General features: G+C 39.8%; 1 protein-coding gene across 1 annotated transcript; it reads right to left on the bottom strand.

Annotated features, from left to right (window-relative positions):
- Nucleotides 1-238: 238 nt before the first annotated feature.
- On the bottom strand, nt 239-10771 carry BMP10 (bone morphogenetic protein 10). The gene is made up of 2 exons (XM_032177920.2): nt 10399-10771; nt 239-5926 (listed from the first exon to the last, which is right to left on the bottom strand). The coding sequence occupies exons 1-2, from the start codon at nt 10730-10732 to the stop codon at nt 4986-4988; spliced, it is 1275 nt and encodes a 424-aa protein (XP_032033811.1). The 5' UTR covers nt 10733-10771; the 3' UTR covers nt 239-4985.
- Nucleotides 10772-25606: the final 14835 nt, after the last annotated feature.

The following is a 25606-nucleotide window of genomic DNA, read 5'->3' as shown; positions in this document are numbered from 1 at the left end:
TCCTTCTTGAAAAAGCAGCAGGGTCTGTCTGTTGGCCAGGACTGTTACCTCTAATCTGCCTCCTTTGGTATTCAAAGAAGAAATATTTTCCAGCTACTGACAAAAGGGAGCCAACTGTATTTTCTATGAATGCCTGTGGCATTAATGGGAATTACACAAAGTCATATAAAGTGGAGAACGATGGAGCTACAAAAATCCCACTCTCTACTGAGGTCAGTTACAAGCCCAAAACAACTTATGGTTTCTTCAGACCATTCTTTGTTAATATAGCAATTAGTTTTATTCCATCTGGATATATTATCAAGTAGAAACATGAAAGAGTGGGGTGTGTGCAAAACTAAATATCTCACCTCAAGGAAAAATAAGCTGCAAATAATTATCACCAAAATAGTTTTTTTTTATTTTACTTAAAAAGACTCTAAATGTACACATTTGGTTCATGAACACAGGGTAAAATATTTATTTCCATCTTCATTTTAGTCTAGTGATAACTATACAAATCTGGACATGGATAATGAACAGGTTTTACCCAAGAACATGACCGTGCATCAGCTGATTCGGTGTGTCTGTGGTGTTTGCTGATTTCCAATGTCCACGAATGCTCAGTAGGTGGGCACTGGCACATTGGCCGCCCCACCACTATCAAGTCAGGTGTTCACAAAACCGGTGCTCATGTGTGATAAAAACATGCTGATCACAACAAACAGTTATTCCATGATGGGTTTTTAACTTATGAAAAATATTTCACATCCAGAAACACCTCTGTATACTTCTCTTGCATAGTCACATCTACCTTCCATTTAATGTATGAAATCAACTGTTCCTGTTTGGGGGCAAGAAAATACACAGAGTCATACCAGCATTTCCTCTTGCACCATATGTGAGCTTGCAGAACTGCAAAGGGTTAGGAATGACCCACAGTGACTCTGAAAAGATCTACAACCTTAAAAAGGGCAACATCCCTTCTGTGTTCTAGGCAAGTTAAAAAGGTTTTGCCAGAACACAGCTAGGCTTCATAATCTGTTGATGAATCAAGTAAGAAGAATACATAAAATTCTCTTCTATGAAAATATCTTTTACTTGAAGAATATAAATCATAATAAATACTGAAACATTTAGTAACAGTTCTAAAGAAAAAAAGTTTTTGTCACTAATTCCCTGGACCAAAATTTACACACCAGGAAAGAATTGGGCACTTTGGGGCTGACTCTTTTGGAAATCACTAAGGTAACATTTTTGACATTTACAAAGTAATTGGTCCAATTACAAATGAATTTGACCAATCACATCTCTGAATTTCTGCATCAGTGAAGGCAATAGGTGAATTCAGAGGGGAAGTACCAGCTTTGGGGGATGAAAAGATTCATTTAAATAGCATCTGCATTTACTGAGTAGCAATCACATTCTCTCACAGCCTGACAATATTTGCCTCTCATGATAAACTGACAACATCACTTTATGAAACTGCATGACAATGTACTGGTTAAATATTTCCTGGAACATCTACACTTCAGTTAATACTGTACTATTTACAAATCAGAAAATATACTACAAAGCATGCTTGTAGGCACAGCATGCCTACAAGACACAAATATACAAAATTATGGCAAGCTATGGCAAGATTCCTTAAACCAACAGAACATTCTGATACAAAAAGAGAGAGATGGAAATACAGGCCATATATTATATGTGAGCCATACTCTGAAGCCCAGAAGACTCTCTATCCAAAAGGGAATCACAGACATAAAAATAAAATATTTGGTATTCTACAATATTTTACAAAAATAAATATATCAATCAATAAATAGTGGGAAGCCTAGAAACTCTTACATGAATATTTTGGCTGTGGGCTGCCCAAGTCCCTCTGCTATAATTCTCCTCAAGAGTTGTTTAGCTATATCAACTTCAGCGATGATAATTCTGCAATAAAAGGCGGAAAAAAAACTGGCATGGGACCTAGCAGAAAGTCTATGACTAGAGAAACATTAGTAAGATTCTACCTTTTTAAGGATCTGACAATGTTCTGGCTTCCTGTCAATGCAGGAGTTGGAAGTGACGCCGGTGTGCTGCCGGGGTTCCGGTGGGAGCTGGGAGAACTCCTCTATGGGCTGTGTCTTTTCACTTTCTGACAAAAAGAAAGCCAAAAAAAATACAACTAGCAACATTTGAACAGCAATATGTTGCTTTCTGCACTCCCTTTCCACAGGGAAGCAGAAAATCATAGAAATGCCTGTTTACATCTGGATGGGCAGAAAGAAACAACTGGGCTATGCAGCCTGATCGCCAACAGCCTATATTTTCATATCTCTTTAACAGAAGAGTGACTATAAGTGCTCGAGACAAGATTTCTCCAGAAGCCCAGAGCCAGCAGCGCACATAGTGGAAAGCAGGGCTGGCACATCCTTAACATTCTAGTATCAGGGTGCTAATGTCAGCGGTGTGCTAATGTCAGTGGGATACTAAATGTCAGCGGTGTGCCAGCGCCAGTGCACAGCTCCCAAGAGCTGACTTAGGTTTTACAAGTTTTGCAAGCCAGTTGACATCACCTTGGTAGTTCAAGATAGACCATGTAGGAGCATTTACAGCATTGAAATCCACAAATCAGGGCTTTTTATCCCCCTGGATTGCTGGTTGTAAGGGATTTATCAGCACACCACTGTCATATGTATTAGACACAAAGAAAATTTTGCTTAATTTTTATCTAACCAGGACTATCCTGGTCAGCTGAGGTTTTACTGTGTATCTATTTCAGTGTCCTTTAGAAAGGATAAGAAGTACCTTGGAGTATGTGAGTATACATTGTGTACCATGGAGTATGAAGGATGCACCATGTTCCACTGAAGGTATTAAACGTGGTTATTCAAAGCCAGCTATACATCACACACACATACACACATCATGTTATATGGAGGCTGTTCCACAAATAGTGATTCTGAGTTGCATGGCTTTCTCAAAGCATCAATCACTGTTTACCCACTGACGGTCAAAACACCATTCTTCCAGGAGCAATGAATTCCCCAGGATTCACCCAGCAGACAATAGATCTAGCAAGCTGAGGTTCAAATTGGGCAACAGTTCTTCAAAATAGTTTTCCTTGCCTCTATTGTCTAGTGCAGTTTGAGTTTATAAACTTAAGAGATTTGTAAAAGGGGACTGATTGTTTTCCAGCGTAAAAAAAAGAAAAAAGTGTCAGACTTCTTAAGGAAGCATTCCTTAAGATGAGTAGGGGTGCATGGGGGACAATGTACTGGAAACCACATTCCTGGTTCTAACAGGAACCATCCATGTTCCCTGCCTGGAGATGCTGTAACAGTTTGGTAACTGCTCTGCTCTGGTTCCTCCTGCACAAAGCCTGGAATGTGCTTGCCAGGTAGAGGGAACTGGTTAGGGGTTAAGACTGGAGCTGCCACCTGCCAGGAAAACCACAGGACCCTTCCTGTGCAGAACACTTCCCCACCACTTTCAGTCCTGGCCAGTTGCAAAATGGGAAGATGGTAAGATAAGAAGATGGGAAAGTTACCAGGTTTCTACCATGAAACAATCATGATTTCAAAATTCAGGCTTGGCTTTTGAGTCATTTGGTTGTGTGTCTATTCATAAATTCATTTATTTAAATCCATTCATTTGGAATCTGGTTTTCTTTTTCTTATACTTACTTATTCTGGTTTTCTTTTTTCTTATATCTAAGTATTCTTCATGAACAAAACATTTGATAAAGGACATTATTAAAATACAATCAAATTAAATATCAGGGGAAGATTTAGAAATTAGAACACTAACTCCTTTCACCCCGAGAGCAAAGGCACTTAGGTGTCCCTTCCCAGTTCACAGCATGCCTCGTGAAGGCCAAGGAAGAGCAGGGACACAGGGATGGGAGGAAGGCGTGAGGCACTAGGGCAAAGAAGAAAGAGGGAAGGAAGAAGATGGAGCAGAGGAAAGCAGGGGTGCAGAGACAAGAGAACAGTGTTAACAGGTGAAGAAAGATGTTAACAGGTGAAGAAAGATATTAACATCCTTTCTTCCAACAGACAGATCCCTTCTGATTTTCCTCCTCTTAGTCTTTGATATTTCTATTTTGTCCAAAAGATTTAATTCTTTAAATAGAACCACTTTTGGTTTTACAGACACATCTGAGGATAGCCTCTGAGGATAACATCAATATCCTCTTCCCTTTCTCCCTTCCTCCCCTGCAAGTGCCCTCCCAACCCCTCTACTCTCTGCAGCAGCAATGGCCAGTACTCATGGCCTTGCTTTCCTATTGTCTCAGGAACAGATTCCATGCTGGTTTCTTCTGTTTCCTTGCTTTGACCAGGAGTTGCTCTCTGGAGCACATTGGTCCTCCATGGGTTCATTTTTTCCTATTGTACCTCTAAGACCTCTTAAGTCCATTTGGTTTCTGTATCAATTAACCCTTCCCTTCAAGCATCCTTTGCCAGGCCCCGCCTCTCTGAGCAACCACAGAAACTCAACTGACAAAAGCTACACTTACATTTCCAGAGTATTTAGGAAGGGTAATACTTCCTGGATGATTAAAACTGTGATGCCAATTATCTTGACTTAAATCCTACTCAGAGAAGAGGTAACAGAGAACATACCATTGGCCTTCAATATGTACACATTTGAGTGAGTCATGAACGTAGATGAGTATAATCTGCCTGCATAGAACCAAAAGATTTTCATAAGTTCATGTATGTACAAATATACATACAACAAGTATGTGTCTTTTGACACTGTATTTTGCCTAGGGGTTGTTTTCAAATCAACAGGGAGGTGGCATTGCCAGGAAATGGCAAGTCCAAAGAGAAAACAGGTTGAAAGGGACTTAACTGGAGAGGAAAATATGCATTTCCTACAACAAACTGACCTGTCCATTTCCTGAAGGCAGCAAGCCTCTATTACTGTACACCCTTATTAAATAATCTCATTAAATAGGAACACCAAATATACACATTTACAGTTATTAAATAAGCCATAGGACTCTTCTTCTATCTACAGCCACATTCAGAGACGGCCATGCCTTCGTATTTAAACTTGTAGGTGACGACGCCTTTGTCTAAATAGAGGATGGAAATGGGCTCTAGCTTTGTGGGCACACAGCAGGCTTTGGAAGCTTTCTGGGAATTCTTGAGGTGGACCAAGGCCTGGATAATCGCATGCTTTGTGGGTGTGAGATGCTCTGCCAGGGGGTAGTTACAAACACCACGGCATTCATAGGCTTCGTATCCAGGCGGAGCGATGATCCAGGAGTCCCACCCAATCTCCTTGAAGTCTATGTAGAGCGGGGTCCTCTTACAGTAGTTTCCTTTGGCATTCCTTCTGATTCGGGCAGTGGAGTCGTAGATGATGTTTGATCTCATCTGCAACAAAGCCTCTTCCGCGGGTCCACTGGAAAAGCTATCCAGGCCCAAGTTGTCCAGCTCTGGAAGTTGCTCATGTGAAATCATTTCATTCAGTTCCTCCTTCCTCTCCTTGTCACTGCTTTGGTCATCAGAAAACACGATGAGCAAAGGGTTATGCTTATTCTGGGCACTGGTGTCTATTTCCAGCCGTCCACTGCTGGCATCATCAGCTTCATCGTGTTTGCTCTCAATGTGGACCTCCAGCTGGTGGGTAGATGAGCCTGACTTTTGCCAACGTCTGATGGCATCTGTGACATCAAAAGTCTCCCACTCACTGTTGGTTCCATAGATCTCCCCAGACACCAAGACCAGCATGTTTCTTTCTCCCTCATTACCCCCTTTGCTCTCCAGCACTTCAAAAATGGTAATTTTCCGGTCTACTCCATCGTATATCATACGATCCCTTTGTACCAGTGTGTACAGCCTAAGTTCAGCCATGATGACCTCTTCGTGATGAGGAATGGACACATTGAAGAGGAGGGGGTATTTTCGGAGCCCATTAAAACTGACTGGCTGGGAAAACAGATCTGAAAAAAGAAATTTGCAAAAATCAGGTTTGCAGTTGGTCTCAGGGAAAAACAGTTGCTTATTTATGTAATAAGAAGGCCTTCCCATGCACAAAGCTTAATGCAGAAAGAATGAAGGGAGAAAATCAATGAGAACAAACACAATGTCAACATTCTGTGACACAGGAACTTCCAAAATGTCAGTGGTAGAATGCCCAAAAGAGTTTAGCTGCCAAGACTAAAATGGAAAATGGGGGTTTAATGGATGGGATAAAACTCAGCCAAACTTGCTTGAATAGTTCATCAGCCACAGAATTACAAAACTGGGAGGGACCTTGGAGATTGTGTGGGCAAGTCCCCAAATTTCCTAAAAAAGAGCCACCAAATGGGACATATGGTGATTGTTCCTTTCTTGAAGCTTTTCAGGGATGAGGACTTCATGGTTTTTTAATATTTGTGTTTGTAGTGGGTGGAGATCCCCACACAGTTGGCTGGGCACTGTTCTTCCTGAAAGACCTCCGTTTAGATCAGAGGTTGGTAAACTATAGCCTATGGGCCAAAATGGGCCTGCTACCTGCTTTTGGAAATAAAGTTTTACTGGAACACAGCCTCATCCATTGTTTTTGTATTGTCTGTGGCTACTTTTGCACTATAATGGCAGAGTTAAATAGATACAACAAAGAACATACAGCCTGCAAAGCTTAAAATAGTTATTATCTGTCTGGCCCTTTACAGAAGAAACTTGTTGACTTCTGTTCTAGGCAACAAAGCCTGACAAGGCCAATAAGACAGCCATAAACCAAGAGAGTCTCAGCAATTGACTTTTGGTTATATGGTCCTCTATAAAGAGGAACAGGAGAAAATGAATCCTGGGACTAGATTGGTTGCCTTAGTCTTGTACCCCTAGAACCTGGCATGGGGCGTGACACATATAACTCACTCAATAATGTTTATGAATCAACTCTGTAAAACTCCTTTAGTCTTAGAAGCATACCTCCAAATATTATCATGTTGACTTCCTATCTGAATATTTTACAGTGAGCCCAAACTCCTGCACACTTGCCTCAGGAGTTTGAGTCTACAAGGTAATGAGCCTCAGGTAATGAGTCTACAAGGAAGCCCTGAAGGCATTTGCCATCAGATTATCAAAGGGCTCCATGGCACTGAAGATGCTAAGGACCACCAAATGGGAGTTCTCTGTCATCACCGGCAGCATTTCCCCAAATATATACTTAATTCATGATCTCAGTGAGTCCCTGTTCCAGATTATAATCTTTTAATATTTTTCTTTAACTTGATCTAATTATTTTACACTTATTATCTATTCTAGACTGTTCCTAAACAACATAATTCATTAAAGGAGAGATTTGAGGTGATATTTATGTGTTTGCTAAAAATCCGTATTAAGAAAAATATACAATAATTTCACATGATTCATAACTTTCTTTGGGTACCACCTAAAATCATCTTACACACTGCCAGTGGGAAATGCTGACCTACAGAATAAATTTAAACTCCCTGGCATGGCTCTCAAGACCAGCTATATCTGGGTCTTAACCTCCTGATCAGCCATAACTTACATACATCCTCCACAGTGCATGGAACATTGTGATTACTAATAATATTTGTGAACAATTGAATGGATTTGTAAACCCTTCTGTTTTAACTACGTTGATATCATTTCTACCTGTCAAAACACTCTTTTTTTCCCTGTAATTTTCACCTTTTCACATGTTCTTCTGACCCTTGGAAAGCCCTTTCACCTCACCTCCACCTATCCAGCTCTGACATCTCCTATAAAAGCCTCCCTTACTTCTCATCTGAAAGTTCTCTCCTCTCCCCTCTGAAATCACTTGATCACTTTATATCTCCTTTGATCCTTGTCATTTACATCCTTATATTTCAGCCATCTTTTTATGAATGGATTTTCCCAACTAGATTGCTATCCTCCTGGTCTGAATGGCTCAAAACTCCCTTCTGTGTTTCTATCCTACTATGATGGCTTAAACAGAGGTAGTGCTTTAAAAATATTGATTAGTTGATGATTCTAGGCACCAGACTAAATTGATTTATGGGCATGACATATGACCTTAATCCATCATCAAGCTCTTGGGTTGGGCTTGGGAGATATTCTTCCACTCTAAGAAGGGAGGAGACTTGACTCCCCATGGACAGGGAACATTGAAGAGTAGGCTGGTTGCTCTACCCAGGAGAAAAGTATAAAATAAGAGCTCACTGTAGTGGAAGGAAGGCATTACAAAGCATACAAGGAAGCTTTTGGTGTTAATGGATATATTCATGATCTTGATTGTGGTGATGGTTTCAATGAATGTTACATATGTCAAAACCTTTCAAATTACACGGTTTAAATATGTGCAATTATACTTTTATACATCAATTTTTTACATGTCATATTTTTATAAGTCAAATATACCTCAATTAAACTGTTTTGAAAAAGTAAGTTCACTGTGAAGTTCTGTGCATGTGCAAATGCAGTAAGCAATAGATGGAAGAGTTACATTTCAGGGCAAGAGAACTAATGTTTGTTGACAAATTTCTCATGCCAGGTGCTTTGCAAGCATGATCTTCTCTGGTTCTCACAATGACCCCATAATGCAGGTATTGATTCTCTACTTGTTTTGCACCAGAAGAAATCAAGCCTCGATGCAGAGAACTGACTTCCCCAAATGACAAGGTGATAAAGGAGCAGTGCTAGAAATTGACGGCATGCTTTTTTCACCTTGGAGGTGCCACTTTTTTTTCCCAAGATGAGGTAGGTTTGGACATTTTTTGGTCTTTGTCTCCTAGGGAGCTGCACTAAGCAGATCCAAAGAGTCAGAAGAGAGGCAATAGTAGCCAACAGGGCGTGCCCTGTGCGATTTCTGTCCTCAGGCTGCACATTTCCTGCAGACTGGCAGAGGTGCTGGCGGCTGGGTTGTTTACTGAGAGATGTGTTCCTGCCCTCAATAATCTCCAGTAATAATAAGCACAGTAAACTCCATATCCTGACCTGGATCATCCAGATACTCTATGAGAGAAGTGAGAACGGAAAACGTTTCTACTTTTCCGGGGGATGCAAACAACATTTTCTCACCCGCACCCTGAGCCAGACACTTAGGGCTCAGTGCTGAGAAGTATTAGGGAGGGTTCTTACAGGAGGAGGTTGTTCATTTTTGATTCAGACTTGCCTCCAAAAGGAATCTGTAATCTCATCTTGCCATTCCCATGAGAAAGATGTTATGAAATAGAAATTTTGGCAGCCAACTCAATTTTAAAGGCCGATAATATCTTAAGGACTAAGGAATACCTACTCAACATTTATTTCAGTACCTAGAATATTAAGTAACTCATTAGTAGTCACTAAAGTTTGATCAGCACTTCATAGTAAATGGAGTGCTTTCTTATCTGTAATCTCCTTTGAGTCACTCAACTATGTTATGTAGGTATTATTACTCCCACTTTACAGATGAGGAAATTGAGGCTCTGAGGCATCAGCTAATTATTCACGACACTAAGCCAACCAGCTCTCAAAATTCCAAATCCTGAGATATTTCTTCACTATAACCTTTCTTCTTTCAAGAACATCTGGCCAACATTAATGGGAAGCTTCTTTTATACCTGGTTAGTGACTATAAAAGCATAATTGGCAAATATTAAATTAGTTCCTTTGGAACTTCAGCTTCTACCATAGATATCTAGATATCAGGGGTTTTTTTCCTACTAGGACCATATTAAGCAAAAAAAAAAAAAAAAAAAAATTAACTCGCTGGCTCATTAGATTTAGTTACCAAATTTAAAGATCTAGGAGAAGAAAACACACTTTTCCCACCAATAATTCAAAGCTTGTACGTTGCTCTTTATAAAGACGGAAATGATGAGCTGGATGATTAATGGGCCATCCACACTTCCTGGAAACTGTAAACAGTGCTTTAAGGATGTACATGACACATCAAACAACACAGCCTTAGGAAGAATCTTTAAAATATATTTCCATCCTGTCTGAACATTTCTTAAATAAGGTCACAAAATAAAAACTTATCAAAAGTTTGAACAAAACACAAATCACAATTTGATGTTTTTGACTGTTTTTACCCTTTTTATTCTAAGCAGAAGTTGAGAAATTTTTTAGTTAATTAAAAGCCCAAATGGCAATCAAGGCCTATCTGGAAAATGACAAAGATATGGCAGTAGACCAACATTAATCCTTTGTATTACTTGGTGTTCAAATTAACATTTTTTAAAAGGACCCAATTATGATGTCAAATTGATAGATATTTCGTGGCTTTGGATTCAAAGATGTTTGTAAGTATTTTTTGAGGTTCTGAAATGATTAAATGGTATAGACCAAAATGTGCCTTGTTTTTGTGTATCCTTTGTATTTAACATCCTTATATAGATGTATTTACCCTTACCTATATCATTCCCATACATTGTAAATTTACTTACTGTGTCTTGAAAAAAATCCAACCGAAATTTCATCAGCAAAAACTTACCTTCATTCTTGAAACTCCTAATGATGTTGGCAGAGGGCATGGAGGTCCGATCTGTTGCAAATTTGTTGTAGAGTTCCAACATGTACTCTGGTGGGTCCACCTTGGCTGATTCCTGCGTGGGGATGTCAGAGAGGTTTAGTGTCTTGAGAAACTCATCCTTCATGCTCTGGAGCAGTGTGTTAAAGTCGACACCGTCTTGCTCTGAGAAAACATCATCGAAGAGGGGCATATCTTCTTCCAGAGGAGACTGCTCTAGGCTCATGATGGGGCTGCCAGAAACCAAGTAAGCTGCCAGGCAGAAAAAAGCGCACAGTGTCAGGACCAGAGAGCCCATGACTCCGCTGGAGCTCCTAGGCCAAGCCAGGAAGGTTTAGCTCTCCTGGGCTCTAAGTGGCAGTTTTATCTTGTGGAGCGTAAATGTCTCCTGTCACTGGAGACAAGTTTGGAAACTCTTCCTCTCTCTCTCCCTCCCCCTACCACTCTTCCTCTCCCCCTAAAAGTCAGGTTGCAGTAATTGGATAACAAAATCCCCTATAGGGGCCTAGCCTTTCTTATCTCCCTAGTGTAAACTTGTGCACCAGAATTTGTTTCTATCTTGCAATCCCTATTTCTTTTAATGAGCATTTTGTAAACATTTCCACATTCTGACACTGGTTGAGAGATAGGACAATTTTCTCTTTGCAAAGGCTCTGCTTCTCTTCCCTTTGATTCACTTCCTTTCAGCAGGAATGCCTAAATTCTGTTTTTATGGGGCTTAGTTTCACACATGCATATAATAGGTATAAGAATCAACATAATGAACATCAATAGTGATACATATTAATTTGAGTGGTAGGGCTCAGATAAACACTTGTGAAGACAGACCAAATATCCAAACTTTCCAAGTTTAAGTTAATAGCTATAAATGAATTACGTAAATTTTTGGAAGTGTACCTTTTTAGAAACAGGAAAGTATAAACTTCATGATTGACAGCCTTTTTCCTACCTATTTGAGCTGGCTAAAATAGCATTTGAAAAATAGGGCAAGTGCTTAGTTATACTGGCAACTAGAATTTATTAGATGCTTCCTACAAACAGGCATTGTACTGAGTGCTTTACATCTATCAAGCGTGCTCCTGTAATAACCGCATCATTATCTCCATCACATATATGGGTCAGTGAAGTTCAATAGCTTGCCAGAGGCCACAAATTGCAAAGTGATGGAGCCACAATTTCAACCAAGGCAGCCTGATTCTTATGAAGAATAAACAGTCACACTTTTAAACCACTATTCTACCAGACTAGGGCATGGGCAATAATGCTGAGAGGCCAGCCCATCCCCAGATCAGCCTGGAGGCAGGAGGCAGGCAGAAATTTGCAGCTGGATGTGGACCTCAGGTCCTCCACCTTTGCAATGAATTGTTAATATGACCAACATCTCTGCCAAATTAATCCTTCTGACTCAATCAAAATTGTCATCAAGAGGCTCCTGCAAAAGCTTGGTGTGATGGTTAATACTTAGTGTCAACTTGATTGGATTGCAGGATGCAAAGTATTGATCCCGGGTGTGTCTGTGAGGGTGTTGCCAAAGGAGATTAACATTTGAATCAGTGGGCTGGGAAAGGCAGACCCACCCTTAATCTAGGTAGGCACCATCTAATCAGCCACCAGCACAGCTAGAATATAAAGCAGGCAGAAAAACGTGAAAAGACGAGACTGGCCTAGACTCTCAGCCTACATCTTTCTCCCATGCTGGATGCCTCCTGCCCTTGAACATGGGACTCCAAGTTCTTCAGTCGGGGGACTTGGACTGGCTCTCCTCGCTCCTTAGCTTGCAGATGGCCTATTGTGGGACCTTGTGATCACGTGAGTTAATACTTAATGAACTCATATATATGTCTCCATCCCCTATTAGTTCTGTCCCTCTAGAGAACCCTGACTAATACACTCGGCAAGCAACATTACCAGGCACACAAAAAATGCCAAATGCCTTGGTCCTGAAAATAAAAATGGTAGAATCGATTGTGTGTCCAGATTAGGAAAGACAAATCAGGTTCATCACATTTTCCATTCTAACTAGTGACAGTAGCAGCCGGGGTGCAGCCAGAGAGGCCCTGTGGACAAGCCCAGGGGATGTTTCTCCCACTGAGGTGGTAGTTCTGGTATCTTTCTGACGTGCACGCCATTACTCACGCGTCCTGGTACTGTGTTCCGAGGGCTGTGTCGAGATATTTGGTTCACTGGAATCCTTTCTCAGTTTCTAGGTTAAATTTTCCTATGTTCATTCTCATCGTTTAGCTACAATGTCTCCACTTAACTTTTTCTCCAGGCTCACTTAGGTTTCTAGTCATCTTTTGATTCTTTTTCCTCCTAAAATGTACAATGTTATAGCCATTTTTTAAATTACCATAGAAAGAACCATATTTTGTTTAGAAGTTAATTGTCTATTTGTTTAATAGTTGTTGATTTTGATTCAATGTTCTATTTTGATTCAAACTTTCTGTTCCCATAGTAAAAAGACAATTGTAGACTGGAGACAGATTATACCCTGAACAGTCCCACAAGCGAGTGAGTGACTCCAACGGCCAGAAGCCGTCCTTCGGGTGGTTCGTTTTCACATGAGGTTTCTGACAGCATACCAGCAATGCCCTGTATCATGTCCTGCATCCAAACAGGCACCCATTTATCTTCACACACACACAGATGTCAACGCACACTCCAAAACTCTGAATGGCAGGCATGTGCGTGTAACTGCCACAGGAGCACACTGGTTTCAAAGGTCACGGGGAGAGACATGCATCCCACATTGCAGAGTTCTAGTTCTTTACATTCTTGGGCATAAAAACATTAACTGAGACTTCACTGTACTTGGTGTTAGAAAAATTACAAGGTTAAATATTTGATCCATGTTGATATTTGGGGATGATTAAGAGATACAGTAGGAAAATGACTATAGCCATATTTCAGATATCTCAAGATATCAGAGTGTCTTGAGACGCATGCTTGGTGAAGGTTCTTAAACCCATACCTGTGCTGGGTGGACACGGAAAGAGGTTGGCTTCATGCTTGAAGGAAGGGGACATAAGCTCTCTCCCTCTTCCAGGCCTGGGACACCTCACATATTAGTTGCAGAGTCTCTTTATCCCCATGTTTTTCTCTAGAAGCTTTTTCTGACGACTCTCATCTGACCCTAAAAGGTCCAAGTGTCTTTACCTTCCTACTCCTATTTTTATCTTTCTGGACCCAATTCATTCTATTCTTTTGCACTTATCTCATTATTGTGTATCCTTCTCATTTGGAATGTGTTACAGTTCATTCAGAATAGATGGGCAGTTTCGTGAGCCAAAGATGTAAAAGGTATGTTTAGACGTTTTAAAAGAACCCATACATGTGGAAAACAAAATATTAATTACACATTATGCTTTTCAACCCCACTGCAAAATGCTCCAGAACCTCTGATTTGCAAAGTTCTGGGCCAGTTTTTAAAACTAGTTCCGTAACTGTACAAACTTAAAGAATCTAACATTGAACTTCATTGGATTCTCAAAGGGATCTGGGATCCAGACATGGTCAGAGCCACTGGACAGCATCCTGATGAATTCTGCTGTTTCCTGTGAGTAGTGCACAGCCCCTGAATAAATGCAACCAATAAAATTATCCTGAATGAAAAGAGGCCAATGAAGTCAGGAGGTCTTTCAACATGACTCTAGGTTCTTGGAACCCCCTCTACCTTGGATCCCTGTTCAGAAGCATTACATTACTCCTGCTACCTTCTCAGGACCAGGTGTGATAATAAAAAAAAGTTTAACAAGCTATATGACAGGTTTTGCCCATTTAACTTATATACGAATTGAATCATGTTATATGTTTTCTTCTAAGACTTACTTTTTTGCACTCAACAGGATTTTTCCAATGCACGCATGGTGATGCGTGTAGCTGAGTTCATTGATTTTCACTGAATAGTTGTCAGCTTTATAAATACATAAAAATTTATTTGTACATTATACTGTTGATAGAGACTTTGTTTTTTTTTTCTCATTATATACAGTACTACAGTGAAAAAATCTTACTGTTATTTTCTATTTAAGAGATTCTTGGCCAGGCACGGTGGGTCAAGCCTGTAATCCCAGCACTTTGGGAGACCGAGGTGGATGGATCATGAGGTCAGGAGTTCGAGACCAGCCTGACCAACATGGTGAAACCCCATCTCTACTAAAATACAAAAATTAGCCAGCCATGATGACACTTACCTGTAATCCCAGCTACTCAGGAGGCTGAGACAGGAGAATCACTTGAACCCGGGAGGCAGAGGTTGTAGTGAGCCAAGATCATGCTACTGCACTCCAGCCTGTGCTGGCTAGTAACCACCACGTTGGACAGTGCAAGTCTAGACTTTATTTAATAAGAGTAAATATCAGAATAGAATTGCTGGTTGGTAGTCAGAAAAGACTCCAACAATTTTATGTAATGACAAATTGTTTTCGAAAATGGTTTTCCCAATCCTGTGTCTCCCAGCAAGAGTTCGTGTTGTTCCACATCCTTGCCAATGCTTGTGCTGATTGACTTTGGGGACTGTAGTTGAGCCTTGGAGGCTCTCTCTTCTGCTCTTCTCTGCCACTCATTCCTGAGAGATGCAACAGAGCATGTAGATTATCACCTTGAGAAAAGGCATCGTTTGGGCTGGGAAACACTGTCTTAGTATTGTGTTGGCTCCCACACCCTATATTAAATGACTCAGCCCATGTAAAGCATGGTGCCCAAGAGCAAAAAATTTACTGAAGGACAGGAAATGAGACTTGCATGAATGTAACAATATTCCAAGTCAATGGATAAGAAGACAATATAATAAAGATGTAAAAATCCCCAAATCAATATATAAATTCAATAAAATGTCAATCACAATCCTAACAGGACTTTTCATAGAACTTGAAAAGATGATTCCAAAAGCTATATGAAGGAGCAAAGGATTAAGATTAAGTAAGGGTACTCTTAGAGAAGAATTAAATAGGAGAATTTTCTTACCAAATATTAAAATCTATTAAAAATCAGTAATGATAAAGATAGTGTGGCGTTGGTGTAGGAATAGGTCAATAGAATAAAAAAGAACCTGGAAAAGGACTCACATAAATACAAAAAATTGACATAGAATACCTGACACCGCATATCAGTGGGAAAAAGATGATTTCATGAATAATGCAGGGATCATTTATGGGAAATATCAATTGACTACTTTGTACTTTATGCAAAAATCAAATCCAGATAGACTTGGGACTTCATATGAAAGAACAACTTTGAAACTTTGTCTTGGAGAAATCCTAGGAGAAGTGTTTCTTTTGCCTGAGAACAAGTACCTCATATACTATCTCCAACCCCAGAGGTTAATAAGGAAATAAATGATTGTCCTATCCCCATTTCCACAAAAAAAAAAAAAGAAAAGCACAGCTCACATTAGAAAAAGTAGGTACACTGATATTATCTATCAAATTCCAAAGTAGCAAAAATAATATTATTATTAGCTTCAGAAAAAACTTCCAAGAGTTTCTTGAAATAGTGAGTTCCCCAATTACATTTTTTTTTTTTTTTTTTTTTTTTTTGGAGACAGGGTCTCAGTCTATCACCCAGGCTGGAGTGCAGTGGCGCTATCTCAGCTCACTGCAACCTCCACCTCCTGGGTTCAAACAATCCTCCCATCTCAGCCTCCCGAATAGCTGGAACTACAGTCATGTGCCACCACACCCTGCTAAGTTTTGTACTTTTTGTTAGAGATGGGGTTTCACCATGTTGGCTAGGCAGGTCTCAAACTCCTGACCTCAAGTGATCCACCCACCTCAGCTTCCCAAACGTGGAATTACAGGCGTGAGCCACCACACCCAGCTTCTAATTACATTTTAAATCATGATCGTTTCACTTACCCTCCTTTCAGAAACACATTTAAAGCATAGAGTGAGGCAACTTTTACATGTTACAGACAAGATTATGATTATATTATCTGTATTTTAAGTAATATGTTCATAGTTCTTAAAGCTAACAAAATCTTTTTTGCATGTGCTTCTCAAGAAGTAAATGCTAAAAATGAAAATGCCCACTGACCTAGGATATCCCAGGACTGGAATCGACTGTCCGTCAGTGTGCTCTTAGAATCACTAGAGGTGTTTGACAGCTGTGCTAAGCAACAACACCGAGCGCAAAGACAAAGGAGTAAACCCAGCCAGGGCACTCTGCCACCACACTGAGATAAGTCAAGCCCTTTAACACCAGAGGCTGCTAAGGGTTTATTCCACACTCTCAGCAAGATAAGCTGCCATTCACGCCTCACAAGACACTCAGATCTGGAAAGCAGCTTAGAGGAAAAAATAAGAGATGCGAATAAGTGCAATTATTTCAGCGAAGAAATTCACAGATTTCAAATTGTTTGATTTCACTCCCATGAACAGCCATCAAAAGCCATGTTCCTTGGAATGCTGGCTTTTTCAAGCATGTTCATGTGGACTAGGAGAGAGGAATAGCCCTAGGGCCCTACAGTGAATTGCACCATGTGTCTGCCTTTCACACTCACTGTCTGAGCATCACTGTGTAAGAAGGCATTTGTTTCTCCATTTTACAGATGAAACTGAAGTACAATGGATCAAATGAGTTGCCTCAATTCGCAACTCGGGGATCCAAATTCACACTCTTGCCACCGCTCTTTCCTAGTTCTCTAAAGAGCCTTTGTTAGACGTATAGTCCGTTGGGTTGGACTCTGAGAAGGTGAATAGTACATGGCATAATCCTTGGCCATATTACGATTATCACATAATTTGGGTGTATTAATGGGCCCCTCTGTGCTAGCTATTAACAGTGGTTTCCCTGAAAGCTGAATGAACCTTCTAACGTCTTGAGATTTCCTACGACAGATCCAATGTCAAGTGTTCTGTCCTATTTCCCCAGAAGAATAGGCGAAACACAAGTCCCTTTTCTTTTTTCTTTTTTTCATTAAGAAAATAAGATTACCTTGTCAGTGGAACTCAGCGTACATACATTTCAAAGAAAAGACACACATCCCCTCTTCAAATGATCACCCCCAGGACAGTGTCTAGAGAGCTGGAAGGTCAAGGCAAACCACACTCATGGTATTGAACCTGGAAAGTGACTACTACATGATGATGAATACACCTGAAAGAAAAAGAAACGTGGTTTTATAAAAAAGATTCATCTCAGCCAAATCAGTCTGCAAATGTCTGTGTCACAGTCTGAGACTGTAAGCCGCGTGGAATGTTACAGGAGTAACCCCTTCCTCCCCAGTTTCATGACCCACTAAGTCAAACCCTATAACTTAGAATTATCAACTTTCAAATATGAAAGGACTATCAGAGTTCAGCCGGGCTGGCCTTTGACACGCTGCAGGAAGACGGAAGGAAGGAGGGAGAAATAACTGGGACCTGTCTTATCAATGGGCAGCCACTTTTCTGCTGACTTTCACTTGACAAGTTCAGAAAGTTGCATGCCAAAAGGGTTTCTTGGAGAAGATCTTCTGCATCAGAGTGATAGCTTAAGTGTGTCATGACAGCCCTGTTGCTGCGCATCATACATTTCTTTGTGAAATCAGTGTCCACATGTGACCCATCTTCCTTAAATGCCATGCATAGAAGAGAGGGAAAAAAACTTGAAGCCATGGGCCATCTTCAGCTTTAGGTAACGTTGGTAAATTTATTTACAGAAACAGCCTTCTGGTTCCTAAAAAGAAAGAGATGGTCACTTTTGCCTTAAAAGGCTAAGTTATCCCCCAAGAAAATCTCTTTTTCTTTCCTCCCTTCAATGCGAAAAGGTCAGATTACAAGAGTCAAGTCCCATTCTAATTATGTGATGTCATAAGACTGCAATTTTGCTTAAGCAAGCCTTACAAAGCATTGTGAATATATGGCTGGAAAATGACAAAGTGAATTTTAGATAAGTGCCTTCAATTAAGCTTGTTCTGGTGCAATTTACATTGTGTGGAAGTCCAGGGAACCAAAGCCGTTTATGTGGTCCTACAAATGCCCTCCAAAATTAGTGAATTATCTGTCAGGGCTATGTGTTTAGGACTCATTGGTTAATTATCCCTGGGGATTTTGTGCAGCTGGGATTGATAACAGCACCTAAAAGGGATTCTAGTGAAGGATAATAACAGAATTCTTTAAATAGCCAACCAAACAGCTAAATGGAACTTGGGTAGCTGAATTCTCAGAAAATGTAGGGCTTTTTTTTTCCAGAAGACTTTTGCAGTTACCTTGATTCTATTGTACCATTCTTGCCACACAGCAATCATCGCCCTAGCTAAGATAAAACACCCAAGTGAACTTTGTAATAAAGCCAAATGACCAAATCTGTGATAAAAAGACTTCCAAAATCTGCATCCCCAAGCTGTTATTCCAGGCACAAGAATGGTCATTCTCTGTTGCATGGTTGACATACTTCTGAGTTTTATCAGCTTCCCTGAGATAAGGTTAGAATGTCCGTCTTCTCAAATACCATGGACAACTTAAGGGCGGGGGCTGTGTTCCATTCATGTATCCCTGCAAACTAGCTTAAGGCTTCAGACATAGCACATGCTCAACGAATCAATAAACAAAAGTGCACATTTGCGAATGGCACTATGGCATATTCATCTGCTTTCAGTTTTACAAGGTACTCCACAGAGAATTAAGCTTAAATATAACCAAGGGAATCTACATTTAAATACAGGATATTAATCTTCCTAAATGTCACAATCTTCCCCAAAACTGCAGGTGCATTCTCATCCCTAAAGGAACTCGCATCTCTTGCCTCTTGCCAACCATCTTCTGCTCCACTCCACACCCACTCACCATCCTTCCTTTGAAAATATCAAGGTTCTCTCTCTGGCTATTTCTCTTTGGGACAGTGGGGAATACTGGCCAGGGCTCGACCCATGGGAATCCTGGTCCTCCAAGTGGCTGATGAAACAAAGACAGTCAGGGCATCCTTCAGTTAAGAAGGCTCATCCCTCCCCCATCCCAATGGTCCTGCCCCAAAGCCCTGAAGAGGAACTTCTTTGTAATGTTTCTTTTATTCTACTGTGCTTACTTTAAAGTTTTCTTTCTTATTAAATGGATTAGAGTATTGTCCTAGAGAAAAGAGATAAGTAAACAGCTGCTGTCCTTGGGTTCTGCACCTTGAACCTGCTTACAGCTAAAGCAAAAGTCTAGTTCCTCATCAGGAGACCACATTAGGTTTGGGGCAAAATCCTCAGAGAAATAAAATGACTTTTTCTGGAGTGTCCCCCTTCTATATAAATGTTATTCTCTGGAACTCGTGGTGGTGATGTCAGACAGCTCTGAGAGGAGCCAGGAATCTTGAGCCCCAGCCAGGGGCAACTTATCATGGCTAATAATTCATCCTTCACCACCACTAGAACAAATGTTTATTAAGCACTTACCCTGTGTAACGCACAGTGGCACTAGGCTAGCAAGGAAGGGTGTGCAATACTAACCAAAATAACAATAAAAAGCTACCATTTATTCAACTCCTACTCTGTGCCAGGCACTGAGCCCCATTCTTTATGGTCATTATTTCAGCTAATTCTCCCCTAAACCCTATGACGTAGGTGCTATCATCATCTCCGTTTTACAAATGAGGGTGCTGGTCAGAGAGCCAGGAAGAGGAAGATCCAAGATTGACACCAGCTCTGTTCAATCCCTAAGCCCAGTCTTTCAGTTAAGCACACTCTACTTCCCCAAGAGGGACTGATTTGATAGAGTGAAGACATGGCAGAGAGAATACAGTTGGGGGAAAAGGATAAGACAGAAGAAGGGGAGCACCTTTGTCTGTAATTGTGGAAGAGAGGAAAAGATAGATGAAGTGGTAGAGGAAGAAGTTGAGAAACATCTTTCTTAATATTCTCAATTTCCTCTGTGAATTAAAAGGCAAAGTCATTTGGTTAAAAAAACAAGTGCCCAGCCTGGACAACATAGTGAGACTCTGTCTCCACTCCCACCCCCACCCCCACACACAAATTAGCCAGGAACCTGAGGTCCCAGCTACTTGAGAGGCTGAGGTGGGAGGATTGCTTGGGCACAGGAGGTTGAGGCTGCTGTGAGCCATGACCGTGCCACTGCACTCCAGCCAGAAGACAGTGAGACCTTGTAACAAAACAAAACAAAGAAAAAAAAGAAAAAAAAAAAAAAAAAAGTGCAAGAATGGGGTAGAGGTAAAAATAATAAGGATGATAATTAATGATAGCAGCAAAAATAAATTGCTATGTGCCTAAAATTGCTATTTTAATTCTCACAATTCAAAAAGTCAAACAGTATTCCACACCTAAGGAAACCGAGGCTCAAAGAACCTAAAATAACATGCACATTGTAGAACACTTACTAAATAGTAGATCTGGGATTTTAACCCAGGAAGTCTGACTCCAGAGGCCAAGCTGCTAAGGAGAAAGTGAGTAAATGGATTAGAAATGTGTAAAAACATAGCTTTTAATTTACTTTTCATTTAAAATATAAAAATTTGAAAAGTGGTGGTCTAAGAGGTGGTTGGAGGACATTTTTGGCCTAGCGTATTTGAACTGAAAATGGAACAGCTAGGTCAATATGTGAAGGAGATAAATATGCTGAAACTAAAGTTCAAGAGAGAAATTACGTATAGAGTTTTAATAGTAACAATATACCACATATATTTATACTTTATTATTAGCACCAAAATTTTTACTTAGTGATACAATTCAAGACATGTATAAATCCCAATATATATAAATAGCACTAAAACATATCATTTCCCCTTTAAAATTCAATGAAACATTGCATAAATTTCAAGCAACTCCTTAAGAATCTTAATCAGTCTATACAAGTAGGACTAGAGTCATTTCCACAATTGTTGAAGTCAATCCTACTTTGAATTTCAGCAACACTGAAGAAATATTGTAAAGCTTAGTAGTAAAATAAACTGTGCCTGAAGGATCAAAGGGATGATGGCAAGTGCTGTGAGCTGCTCGTCCATAAGCTGAGCATCCAAATGAAGAAAATAGATGGTCTGTAGCACCGGAAGCAGTCAAGTTCCCAGATGACAAGGTCCTCACTGTGAGTTAAATGGTGAGAAGAGGGGGAGGACAACTGGGAAGGAGGCTACCAAGGACCAGAGAGAGGGGGCCTTGGAGAGACAGTGGTTCTTGCAGGGAAAACGTAAAGATTGGCTCCTGCTTTATTTCCTTTGCTACTTGCTACTCTTTTCTTGGTACAGAGCCAATGAGAAATCAATTTCTCTGTAGAAAAGAGTTCTTTCGTTGCTGAATTGTTACTGTAGAAGATGCCAGTTTCCAGCGTCACCCACTCAAGAGTTTTTCTAGATTAATGAACATCTCAGGTTCCTTGGCCAAATGTTTTAACATTGTCTCCCCTCTTTTTTAACGAGTACTTCTCAGACTTCTTCCATCTGTTCCTCTCTAGGACCCTCCGTCAACCCTGTTCCATCATCGACCAAGCCCATAAACTCTCTTACTGTGCACACACAGTCCACTTGTTTCCATATTCCAAGGAAGGTAATTTCATCCACAGGGCTCTCAACAAGCTGTCAATCTTTGGCGGGTCTCCTTTACAGCATCTTCAATACTTATTATCCAGGCAGCAAAGTGGTGTTCCCATTTCAGCCGTGAATGGAATCTGTAATCTCTGTTTTTTTTATTCTCAGGAAAATTTTTTTAAACTTTGAATATATATCTTTTCACCTTCATAACCCAAAAATATCATTCAAAATGTACTGCCAGAATCAGACACAATCTAACCTAGGGTTTTCTACTCTTCAGAGTGTTACCCTGTGGTCAGAAAACTTGAAACTTGCTCTGATTAGGTGGTTTTTCTTAACCCCTCAAAAACTGTATTTTTGTCACCTATGAAATGGGGATAACAGTGGTTGGCATAAAAAATCTTAGTTCTAATAATTTTATTATGAGAAGTGGGGATAACAGTGGTTGGCATAAAAGCCTTAGTCCTAATAATCGTTATTATGAATGTGCACATCTATTCAGCTTCAGGCTTTCAAATTGTTTATTCTCCCTTTTAAATGGCATCTTGTTTTAAAAGTTAATACCTACTGTGTCTTTTATCATGTACTAATCTGTAAGTGATTCAGATGCTCTTGGAAACTGCTTAGAAAAAGTTGTTTAAACAATTAAATGAATACATAGCTAATTCTCACTTAATGAAAGAATTCCATGCATTGGAATATGTCAATTGATTTATGTTGGCTAATGTAGCTATCAGAAAATGCCATACAACTTTTGACTTCTGGGTACTCATTTGTTAGCCAGCTGTTTGGAAATCAGAACACATTTTCTCATTACGTCATTACGTTGGTGGTTGGATTCTCAGGCAAGTTCATAAAATTATATTTTAACCACAATGAGGTAGAAGCATACAATATCAATGCCACTATGGAATATAACAGCTAGAAACTAACAGAGATTACTGAGGATTAAATAAGGTTGTATATTTGAAACATGCTGAGTATCCAACAGTTTATATAGAAATTGTAAACATAATTTAAATATCATTATTAAATATTATAAATAAAGCTTATTATATTTTCTCAAAAAAAAAGAATACACTGTAGAAAAGAAGGTGGAATCCTGAACTCCAACTAAATCCCCATTCCTTTTGCACCTGCGTTTGCCAAAGGAAAACACTATAAAATAAGGTTAATAAAAAACTGCAGCTTGCAAAATCAGGAGAAATCTGAGATACCCTGCAGCCTGTCCTCTCATGGGTATGTGGATGTGAATGCAATGACCATAGTCAACAGAGGCAAAGTGAAGGAGAAAGAGTATGGGAATTTACAACCTTGATAATATGGGATTATGAATAGTTTATTTGCTGTGTCCTCTCTTCCTCCTATTCTCCTTTCCTTTCTCCCTTTCTTTCTCCTTTCTTCCCTTACGTTCTTCCTTCCACCTTCCCTCCCTCCCTTTCTAAATATATGTTTGGAGTATTTCAGGTTAACTTAAAATATATGTTATATGTTTTATATGTTTAATATATATATGTATATATTATAAACACACACACACACACACATATGGAAAGAAATCTTGGTTAGTACACTACTCTTTGAAGAGTTTATGTTCATGCCTCCTGACCCTCACAGTAATTAAAAGAATAGGCGAGGCAGACAAAAATCATCCTTTACATAAATTGGGAAACCAAAACCCCAAATGGTGAAATGATTCTTCCCAGATAACACCCTTCCAGTTGTCATGAGACAACTTCCCAAATACTCCTTCCAGTTGTCATGAGAATTGGGGCTGAGATCTCACAACTAAACTAGGTCTAAGCTAAAGCAAATGAGGAAATAGGCAAGGGATTATTTTCAAATGGAAAACATGCTGGGTAGCATCAGAACATTTAACTTAGTAGGTTGGTTAATGGTTTTAATAATTTCAGAAACAATGCAGATTTTAATATTCTATAGAATTTTTGCTGACAGTATTTTAAAAATTAAAATCAATAGGCAAAACAAGACACCAAAACATCCAATCTCTCTCATATAAATGACACCTGACTCTTCCCTATACTACTCTACAAATATTTCTGAAGTTCCATATATACCCCCAAATAAGATGATTCCCTCATTTCCCCAATAAAAAATTTAAAAAGAGATAGATTTTTGGGGAATTTTGTATATATGCCTTTTAAGGATGTAGATGAAAGAGTCAAACGTTTACCTATTTTATGTAATAATTTTACTACATATATATTTTTAATGTTATATAAAATAAAATAAAAAACTAGAATTTTTCCACTTTCACATTTTCTTTTAAAATTGCCTTCAAACTCTCCAAGTGAATCTCAGAGTGTCATCATTTGAGCCATTTTTTTCAGACATTTAGTTTAGCTTCTAGACTTTATCCTCTTGTAATTGTAACATAAGACTTTGTAAGGCCTTAAATATAAAATGACTTCTCTTGTCTGCAGTAGAATTTTGGGGGAAATCCTTGCCTTTCTGTGGTAGAACTTTGGGGGAAATCCTTGGGTCTGTATAACAGATGAAGAGCTTTGTGCTCTGTGTCTCCAGGAGAGAGTTTTTCTCCTTGCGTTAAACTGTCCAATCTCTGACTGTCCCAGGGAATGGGGCTGCCTACATGCAACACTAGGAAAGCTGGAGAATTTCAGGTCAGGATGGAAAGCTGTCATTGAGATGAGGTATCAACCTGCAGATACACATTCGAGACATCGCTTTACAAGGCCAGAAACCAGGCCTTGCTTCAGTATATGGCCATGGTTCTCTCGCTAGCTGCTTTCTGGCAGTGGTGATAAGATTCCACAGAGTATCTGCTTGAAATGTTACACATTCATTCATCATCATCATTTCAGAACCTTTTTTCAGAGCAGTTGACATTTAGACCTCTGAATGAGGATTATTTCGGAATGGGCCATGTATGGGGAAAAATGTGGATGATGATGGCTGTTCCAGAGATGGCAGAAATGAAGATCTCAGATTGGAAACTAATTTTAGTCATGCTGCACATGCTCATCCCCTGTCACACGCTCCTCTATATCTCGCCTCTCACCGAATGGTCTGCTCATGCTGCAGGCAGTGTCCGATAGCATTTATGGGCATCTTCATGATGCTCTTCCCAAAATGTTTTGTAAAAACTTAGCATTGCCCTCTGATACCAATGACTTATGAAAACGACTTGTATCATTCCATTGCCCAAAGAGCATCGATAGATGTCAGGATTCTGAAATAGCTGCAGAAGCTGCTGCCAGCGCACATTTTGCAAGCAAAACTTACAGGGTGGTGGATTACAATGACAGAACTTTGGGGAAGAGTATTCATCACAAGATGGAATCAAGTGGTTCACATGTTGGCATTTTCCCAGTTGGTGATTGTTAGTAAACTCAGAGGCATCCTACCAGGCAGATTGCCTCTGCCCAAAGACAGCCTGAATCACCAACGCAATAGCATTCTGACGGGAATGTATTAGGGCAGGACCCATTCATATTTCATATACATGTCTTCTCCTGATTTTTCATATTGCTATTCAATTTTCATGAGTTTATATCTTATCTCCTAATTGGTTTATGATTGGAAATCTAGGACCTGTTTGGGCCACCATTGGAAAGACAGGAGCTTAATGTGGAAATGAGATTCTTGTCCAACAGGTTGAAGATTCTTGACAGGAATCAGAGCTAACTGACAAAAGGGGTGGAGATGGGGCCTGCTGGGAGATGTTACTGCTTGAGGGAGATTGTTCTGTACC

Source organism: Hylobates moloch, unplaced genomic scaffold (assembly GCF_009828535.3).
Source record: "Hylobates moloch isolate HMO894 unplaced genomic scaffold, HMol_V3 SCAFFOLD_15, whole genome shotgun sequence".
Lineage (NCBI taxonomy): Eukaryota > Metazoa > Chordata > Mammalia > Primates > Hylobatidae > Hylobates > Hylobates moloch.
This window is presented reverse-complemented; position numbering and strand designations above follow the sequence as displayed.